The sequence below is a fragment of the Nomascus leucogenys genome, chromosome 2, assembly GCF_006542625.1.
Source record: "Nomascus leucogenys isolate Asia chromosome 2, Asia_NLE_v1, whole genome shotgun sequence".
Classification (NCBI taxonomy): Eukaryota; Metazoa; Chordata; class Mammalia; order Primates; family Hylobatidae; genus Nomascus; species Nomascus leucogenys.
Window position 1 is genome coordinate 139,749,788 of NC_044382.1, and position 8,832 is coordinate 139,758,619.

Here is an 8,832-nt window from a genome sequence, read left to right on the forward strand (position 1 = left end):
TCTAGCTTTGTGTGTTTAATAATTTTCCTTCTGTTTATAATGTCTGAACTACTGTTTTTTAGATGTTAGAATCATTGGACTCATCTTCTAATTATTTTTCTTGTTAAAATAACAACTTTATTGAGATATCATTCACATGCCATAAAACTCACCCCCCCCCTTTTTTTTTTTTTTTTTTTGAGACAGAGTCTCACTCTCTCACCTAGGCTAGAGTGCAATGGTGTGATCTCAGCTCACTACAACCTCCGCCTTCCAGGTTCAAGCAATTCTCCTGCCTCAAAAATTCCGAGTAGCTGGGATTAGAGGTGCACACCGCCATGCCTGGCTAATTTTTTGTATTTTAGTAGAGACACGGTTTCACCGTGTTGCCCAGGCTGGTCTCGATCTCCTAGGCTCAGGCAATCTACCCGCCTCAGCCTCCCAAAGTGCTAGGATTACAGGCGTGAGCCACCGTGCCTGGCCAAAACTCACCCTTTTAAAGTGTACAATCAGTGGGTTTTTTGTAGACTTATGGAGTTGTGTCATCACTGATGCTATTTCTATCCTTTATTTTCTCTTTCATGTTTCTTCAACTTTTTGGAATATTTCCTTAAATTTATCATCCAATTCTACAGAATGTTTTCTGATTTCATATTTTTATTTTTTAACGAATTCTTTTTGTTCTGGACGCTTTTTATAGGAGCCTGCACTTGTTTCACGGACACAACATTTTTTCATCCTCCTGAGGATATTAATGAAACTGTGGCGTTTTAAAAGATTTTTCTTGTATTGTCGTTGTCCTTCAAGTTTCTTTTATTTAGTATCTGTTATTTTAAATGTTTACTTAAAATGTCTGCTAATTCTTGCATGTTCAAGAATGAGGTACCAAAATGGCATAATAACTGGGGCTTAGGAAGAAGTGGATTTTACTGAAGAGTATTTAGACAGGGACCAGGCCATACTACCAGAACGCACAAATTCCAGTCTTCTCCTGGGGACAGAAATTTCCAAAAGAGGAATCCTCTAATCTTCTAGTTGGAGTGTATTTGCCTGAGTGCATAAGGGGTCTGGGGATTTCACATCAAAATATACAGACTTTCACTTAATTCCCTTTCCTCCCCAGCCACTGCTAGTTTTCAGTACAATATCCTTGAATCCAGTCCCTCTGCTTCAATGTCTTAGACTACCAGGGTGGGAAGAAGCATAGTTGCCTGGTCACAGTGTGTTAGGGAAAGGATCAAAGCATCTGATACTTTTGAAGATTCCAAAAAATCTTATTTTAAAGATTTCCTCCAGGAATATGTAATGCCTCTAATTCCTGAACCTTTAGCCTGAATCAGTTTGTTTCTTGTTTTGTCTCTACTCTAGACACCTAGTTTTCAGCTTTTTTTTTTTTTTTTTTTAAGATCTGTTAGGTCAATTATAATGCCTTAATCTACCTTCCACATTCCAAACTTTCATTAATTATCCCTTGCTAGCTGAGGTCTCTTCTTTTTGAACCTATGGCTTTACAACATTTTTATGCCTTTATTGATATTTTAGTAGGGTTTCAGAAAAGTAAATGTGTATTCAATCTTCAACATTAAATATAAAATCCTTAATTAATTTTTCAACGTGTTATAAAGTTACTAGATTCCAAGGTAGAATTAAAACAATAAATCATATGTTAACTAGAATTCTGTGGACTGCTCAAAACTTAGCCCATCACAGTATTTTATTATGGGAAAAAGTATTTCAAGTTTCAAATATCAATCAGCAAATGAACTCTTAAAATACAAGCAGTTTGTAAGTTAGAGACAATTTATTTTCTATTTCCTTATACCTTTCACATGTCAACTTGATAAACCTAGTAATTAGGACATTTCTCATATATTTAAACTACGATTTTAGAAAATGCTGATTATAATTAAATGGTATTTTCTCTAAATAGAGTACAAGACCATCCAACAAGCATTTGAGACATTCAACAATTATTTGAACCTGTATTATCTTTGAAACTGTATTCCAAGCATGAGATAGGAAGATAAAAGATAGTGCTAGTTCTCAATGGTTTTAGAGCCATTTTCCTCTTTTTCAAGAGTTAAAGACAGACAAAAACAATTTCACTGTGGTTTTGAGTCTTTTGACAGAAGTATACAGAGTGCCACAGAACTACCAGGATAGAACAAGTCACCTAGAAAAAGAGAAGTCAGAAGAGGCTTCCCAGGATAAATGGCTCCTGAATTTATTTTTGAAAAAGTTAATAAGGCAAAGAAGGGAGAGGAAGGAGAGAAAAGCATTTCCTGACCACCTCCCATGTTCTTTTGCACTGCATTCTAGGAAATATTCCCCTAGTCTATTTTTCTAGCTCACTAATTTTAGTTGAATTAATTCTAATATTAGACTCTTTGGTTAAGTTTTAATTTGATAATATTTTTAGTGCCCAGAGACTACAATTTTTTTCATAGCAGCCTGCTATATTACGGATTCAGTGTCCTCTTGTATCTACAGATATTTAGTTTTGTGCCATTTCCTCAAATGTTAGTTCTGTTTGTTGCATTTGTTGCCTCTTTTCCATGGAACTGGTTTTCTTCAAAAGTTTGGATATTCCTGGTTGCCTTATTTGTGTCTCTGAGAATCCGTTTATGTGGCAGTAAGTAAAAATTCTGAAATAGTGGCTTGCTTCTGGAGATTTTGGAAGAGTGATGAGACATTCTGGGAACTTGTGTTCTAGGTGGGGATGTCCTGTATTTTTTAGGTACTGTAGGTGACATGGGGGCACTGCCCTAACTGGCCAGTATCCACACTGGAAGTCTGCTGTATCAGAAGTCTCACGGTTCAGAGAGCCATACTAACTTTATAATGGAGTTAACAAACATATGAATTGACTACCTCTTTTACTTTTTTCTTCCTCTGCTATCCTTGTGACAATATGGAGTTACTTCAGACTCTCCTCTGTTTATCAACTCAGCCCCAACATTGACCCTTAAGAGCCAGCCCCTGAATAGTTCACTTTGCTTGGGAGTAATTATCAGGGTTTTCTCCTGGCAGCAGGCACTGGTAACTGCCAGAGTTTCCAATATAAGAAGGGGATTATGAAAAAGGGACCAGATATTTCAAATGTAGTTCTTAATCCATCACCTTGACAATCCTTTCAAGTTTTGTTTGTTTTTTGTTTTTTTTGTTTTTTTGTTTTTTTTTTGTGACAAAGTCTTGCTCTTGTCCCCTAGGCTGGAGTGTAATGGCACAATCTTGGCTCACTGCAAACTCCGCCTCCCGGGTTCAAGCGATTCTCTTGTCTCAGCCTCCCGAGTAGCTGGGATTACAGCCGCCTGCCACCATGCCTGGCTAAATTTTGTATTTTTAGTAGAGACGGGGTTTCACCATGTTGGCCAGGCTGGTCTCGAACGCCTGACCTCAAGTCATCCGCCTGCCTTGGCCTCTCAAAGTGCTGGGATTACAGGCATGAGCCACCGTGCCCGGGCAAGATCTCTTCTATTACAGTCTTTTACTTTACTGATCAAGGGTTTAGAGTATTTCCAGGCTACTTTTACCTCTGCAGTGGTTTTTTTTCCTGCTCTTGATATGTTCGTTAATCTTGTCTCATTTGCTTTTAAGAATTTCTCTGTATTTCTGATGTGCTGGTGGCATCCCTGTTTTCAAAATAACTTTGATTATACCAATATGTAGGTGGCTCACAAATTTCTATCTCCAGCCCTCCATATCCAACTATCTGGTTGATATTGCTACTTAGTTATCTTAAACGCACTCATAACTTAATATACTAAAAACTGAATTTCTAGTCTTTTCTTCAAACCAGTTTTTCTTTCAGTGAATGACACTACCTTGTATCCAGTTATACAAGCCAGAAACAGTAGTCATCTTTGACATCTCCATCTCCTTCACTCTTCATTTGCCAAATCCTCTCATTACCTAAAATAGCCATCACATCATATCAGCACCCTTCTTTCCATCTCCAATGTCATCACCCCAGTAGAAAGTGCCATTATTTCTCCCCTAAACTACTTGAACAGCCTGTTAACTGCACTCCTGATTCTTTCCAGTCCTTCTTCCACACTGCAGCTAAAGTGATCATATCATTCTCTATTAAAATGACTTCAATGACTTTTTGCTGCTCCAAATACAAACATCAATATTTTGATATGGACTACAAGGCTATGCAGGGCCTCAAACTGGTTGTCTACTCCTGTCTTACACTCACATTTCCTCCTACTCTCTGTACTGAAGTCATACTGGCCTTCTTCAGTTACTCAATACATAATGCTCAGTCCCATGTTAGAGCTTCCCTCTGCCTTAATTTCTCTTTACTCATCTCTGCATAGTTAATTTCTACTCTCCTTCAGATCTTGATTCAATTACCATTCCCTCATGGAAGTCTTCCCTACTTTCTCTAGGTAAACTCAATTAATCACACTCAAGTCCATCTCTTTTATAGTACTTATCACAAGTAATTTCACATTTACTGGCATGTGCTTAAAGGCTTTAAGGATGAGATCTATAGCACAGTCAGAAGGATTCACTTTGGAGTAGGGAAAAGACACCTCTTCCACTGAGATGGGAAGATGGGAAGAGATACAGATGGATGCTTATGTTTGGAGGAAAAACAGAAAGCTGAGGGAGTTCACATTTGACAGTCTTACCTGATACTAATTCACTATTTGATGAACTACTGTCAACCTGGAGGTCATCAGTAACTGATTCCTAAGTGAAATAAGAATTAAAGCTATAGCAAAATTATGAGATTGACCATTTCTATATTATAATCTTGTACAGATTTATTTTAGAAAAACGAAAACGTCAACTTTGTATATGTTTCATATATATAATACATTCATTCAGTTTATTGTTCAGATGTAATCTGATATTTAATATTAAACCTAAAAATAAATATTAAAATATAATATGAATATATCTTGTAATCAACAATATGCTAGTCAACTAACTACTGTGGGATGACAGCAAATAGAAGATAGAGGTGAATATTTTTCTGGTTCCCTAGTGGGGAGGGGCTTTTTTTCCATCTATAGAGGCAAATATATAAATCAAAAGAAAAGACTAGGAAGTCTAAAATACTAGAAACAAAATTAAAGGCAAGTAAACAAATATGGAAACATTGGTTATATATGTATGTACAAAAGTATAGCTATCTTTTATATTTAATAGACATTTCACAAAAAAGTACAAATGGCCAATAATTTGAGAAAAAAAAGTATCGACTTCCCCAGCATACAAAGAAATTAAAAGTAAAAAACATGCTACTTTTCATCTATCTATCTATTTCATATATATATATACACACACATATATATAAAAGTTTCAGGTAAGATGGTGCTGATTTATCAACACGAACAAAAAACTTGAAACATGATCCAACCTGTGATCCACTGCAAAGTATTTATCTTAGGGTAACAATGTGGGGTACACAAAAAACTTCTGCAACAGAATGTCTATGGATATAAATAACAGCAAAACCTAGGAAAAAATCTCAATTTCCGAACCACAGGGAAACAGTAATACAAATTACAGTATATCTATCTACAAGACAAAACACTATGAAGACACTAAAATTCATATTTTTGAAGACTAATGTATGGGAATATACAATAAGACAACCTGTAATTTTTTTAAAAGCACAGGAAAAAAGGAGCAGAAATATATAAAAATTTTAAGAAACTTTCAAAACACTATTTTTTCATAGTATAAGTACTCTACAAGGACTACTTTACACTGTTAAAATATGGGATAAAAGCCTTTTAAAAAAATATCTTGTGTTGAAACTGCCTTCCCCCAAAAACATGTTATAAAGGAATATTAAGTTAAAAAAAAATAGAACTTGGCCAGGTGTGATGGCTCATGCCTATAATCCCAGCACTCTGGGAGGCCGTGGCAGGCGGATCACTTGAGGTTAGGAGTTCGAGACCAGCCTGGCCAACCTGGAGAAACCCCCTCTATACAAAAATTAGCTGGGTGGTGGTACACGCCTGTAATCACAGCTACTCAGGAGGTTGGGGCAGGAGAATCGCTTGAACCCGAGAGGCAGAAGCTGCAGTCAGTGAGCCAAGACTGTGCCACTGCACTCCAGCCTGGGTGACACAGCAAGACTCTGTCTCCAAAAAAAAAAAAAAAAAAAAAAAGGAACTTGACTACGAAGTTTAATGTTAATGTCAGATGAGTCACAAGCAATTTTTAAAATCTGAGTTTCCCTAAATTAGTGCTGTACAGCTTTAAAATATAGTACAGAATTCATATTAAATACAGCACATCAAGAAGTTATAAAATATTCTAATGAATAAACATTAGAATGCTCTGTAACATATTAAACGCTTAGTAATGAATGTTTCCAGTTAATGGAAAATCAAATGGAAAACATGAAAAAAGGAGTTATTAAGTAACATTTTGTATTTGTCATACAGAAAATTCACCAATTACGGACGTTTCTCCAAAAATGTGTCAAGGCAAAGCGAAAAACAAAAATGCATGACTATGAATCTACCCAAGTCAGAAATTCAAGGCCCTGTCTAAAGACACATCAGTGTTTATAAAAATCCTGGCGAGCTATGTAACATCTACAGAACAAGGCCCATTTTATTCTTTCATCCGGAGGTACATCAGGTACTGATTAGTCTCTACACTAAGTGTATCCAAGGACTAAAAGAGAAACATACATACACTCAACGGTGCAATCTTCTCATGCTGGGGGTCTTCGCTAAACCTATTTTCTTGCAGGCTTTTCTCTCCTGTAACTCCTAAGCGATGGCTAACAAACAGACAACACAATTAGTTTGCACCATCTGGATTTGGCTCTCCACGTCTGTTCAGACTCTTTAGAATCTGCAAGGCTCTTTAGGGACATCTTTAGGAAGAAGTAAGGACCAGAGTGGTGACTTGCACCAAAAGCCAAATGCAGTGACACAATCGTATAGCTCACCAACCAATTTATCTCACTTCCTTTTACGTAAATTGGCAAGCCTTCCCCTTTTTAAAAATAAATCTTCCTGAAGTCAAATTTTGGGGTCCATGTTCTGAGAAGAGCAAAATCAGAGTACTGTATTTGTTTTGTTCATTGATTGTTAGAATAAAAGGCCACTAGCAGGAAATTCAGCTTGAAGTTAGTTCTGAGGCGGCCAGCTAGGATGGGGCTGTTACTCGAGGCTACATACCTAGGCGGCCCAGAGCCGCTACCTCCCTGCCTGCTCCGCTCTGCTTTCTCTGCAATCTTCGACAAGCCGTGCGCTTTGCCTTTTCTCTTCGAACCTGAGAGAGGGCGGCACGTTTCAGGGCAAGAAACCCTGGGCCCAAGGCCTAGCACCCCCGCCCGCCCTCGGTCCCGTCCCGCAGGCAGCTCGGCTGAGCTTATGGTGGGCCAGCCTGGAGCCTGTACCTGGCGGGGCCTCCGCCTTCGCCGGAGAGCCTAGGTCTGGCGTCGGGGTAAGATTGAGCCTCTGACCCTCCCGCTTTTTGCGTGTATAGACCCGTAGCGGCCACATTGCTATCCCACCCTACCCCCAGGCCTCGGGTGCCTCTGGACCCTCGACGGCCTGCCTTCCTGAGGATCAGCGCTAAGTGGCAGGGAGTCGGCGTCCAGGCGAGGCCCGCGGAGCAGCCCCACAGCAACTAACTCAGCGAAAGCAAAAGCCCCAGAACTGGAGCGGCCGGGCGTCGCTCCCGCGTTTTTATCTCTGTGAGGCCGCGCAGAGGCTTCTGGGAAAACGGAGGAACGCCGCAGCCGTCCAGCCCTCCAGTAAGGGCCCAGTGGTTACTGGGCCGCTGGCGGAGGCTCCCTCAACTCCAGCGAAACGAGAGTTTTTTGGAAAAAAATTTTTTCTCGTCCAGAAAAAGGTTTAATTCAGCCCCTCCTCCTCCGTCTGAGCACTTAGGTTTCCCCTGTGGCTGCATGCTTAATTCAACTGGGCATGCAGGAGTAAAGGCGTTCCCTCCTTTGGGTGGGCCCAACACTTCCTCTGGGCGAGCTCTCCCTATCAGCACTGCATAAGGCCTTAGTAATGGAGTTTTAGGCCACCAGCACAGGCAGTCTTGTGAGGGGCTGGCCTCAGTGCAGAAAGGTCACAAAGAGGACTGAATGCACCTTAAAGTGACAAGGAGCTTCTCCCCGAGGAATCAACTTCAGTCCCCGGGCCTGCAAATTACTGGGAGGCTATGGTAATTAAGAGGCTAACCAAGCCTCTGAAGATCCCAGGCTCTAGGAGGCTGCTTCTGGACGACAAACAGGCCGTTAGCCTGTGTCCAGGAGCCATCTCTAGAATCTGGGCGTCCTTGTGGTTAAGGTAGAAGATTCCACAGGGGCTCTCCTCCTTGTGCCCTGGGCCTCAACTTGTTGCTGCACCAGACCAATCTGTTTCTCCTTCTTCTTCTTTCTTCTTTCTTCTTCTTCCTCTTCCTCTTCCTTCTTCCTTCCTCTTCCTCTTCCTCTTCCTCTCCTTCTCTTCCTCCTCCTCCTCCTCCTTCTCCTTCTTCTTCCTTTTTTTTTTTTAAGACAGGATCTGGCTTGTCACCCAGGCTGGAGTGGAGTGGTACAATCATAGCTCACTGCAGCCTCAAACTCTGGCCCCAGGTGATCCTCCCACCTCAGTCTCCCAAGTAGCTAAGACTACAGGCACATGCCACCAAGCCCAGCTGATTTTTAAATTTTTTTATAGAGACGGGGTCTTGCTATGTTATCCCAGCTGGTCTTGAACTCTTGGCCTCATGTGATCTTCCTGCCTTGGCCTCCTAAATTCTTGGGACTACAGGTGTGAGCCACCTTGCCCAGCCTTGGTTCAACTTTTATGTAACAAAATTGTGAGTTGTTTTTCAGTTGCCATGAACCCTGAGGTCATGTAACCTGAGCATGCC

At 40.3% G+C, this 8,832-nt stretch overlaps 1 protein-coding gene across 1 annotated transcript in view; it reads right to left on the minus strand.

Annotated features, from left to right (window-relative positions):
• MEIKIN (meiotic kinetochore factor) overlaps positions 1-7,624 on the minus strand; it is a 147,944-nt gene extending 140,320 nt beyond the window's left edge. Inside the window, exons 1-4 of the mRNA XM_012505287.2 lie at positions 7,361-7,624; positions 7,140-7,233; positions 6,649-6,736; positions 4,620-4,680 (exon numbers count right to left, since the gene is read on the minus strand). Coding sequence (XP_012360741.1) covers positions 4,620-4,680; positions 6,649-6,736; positions 7,140-7,233; positions 7,361-7,466 — 349 coding nt within the window. The 5' untranslated portion in view covers positions 7,467-7,624. The remainder of the gene's footprint in view (positions 1-4,619; positions 4,681-6,648; positions 6,737-7,139; positions 7,234-7,360) is intronic.
• Between the last annotated feature and the right edge of the window lie 1,208 nt (positions 7,625-8,832).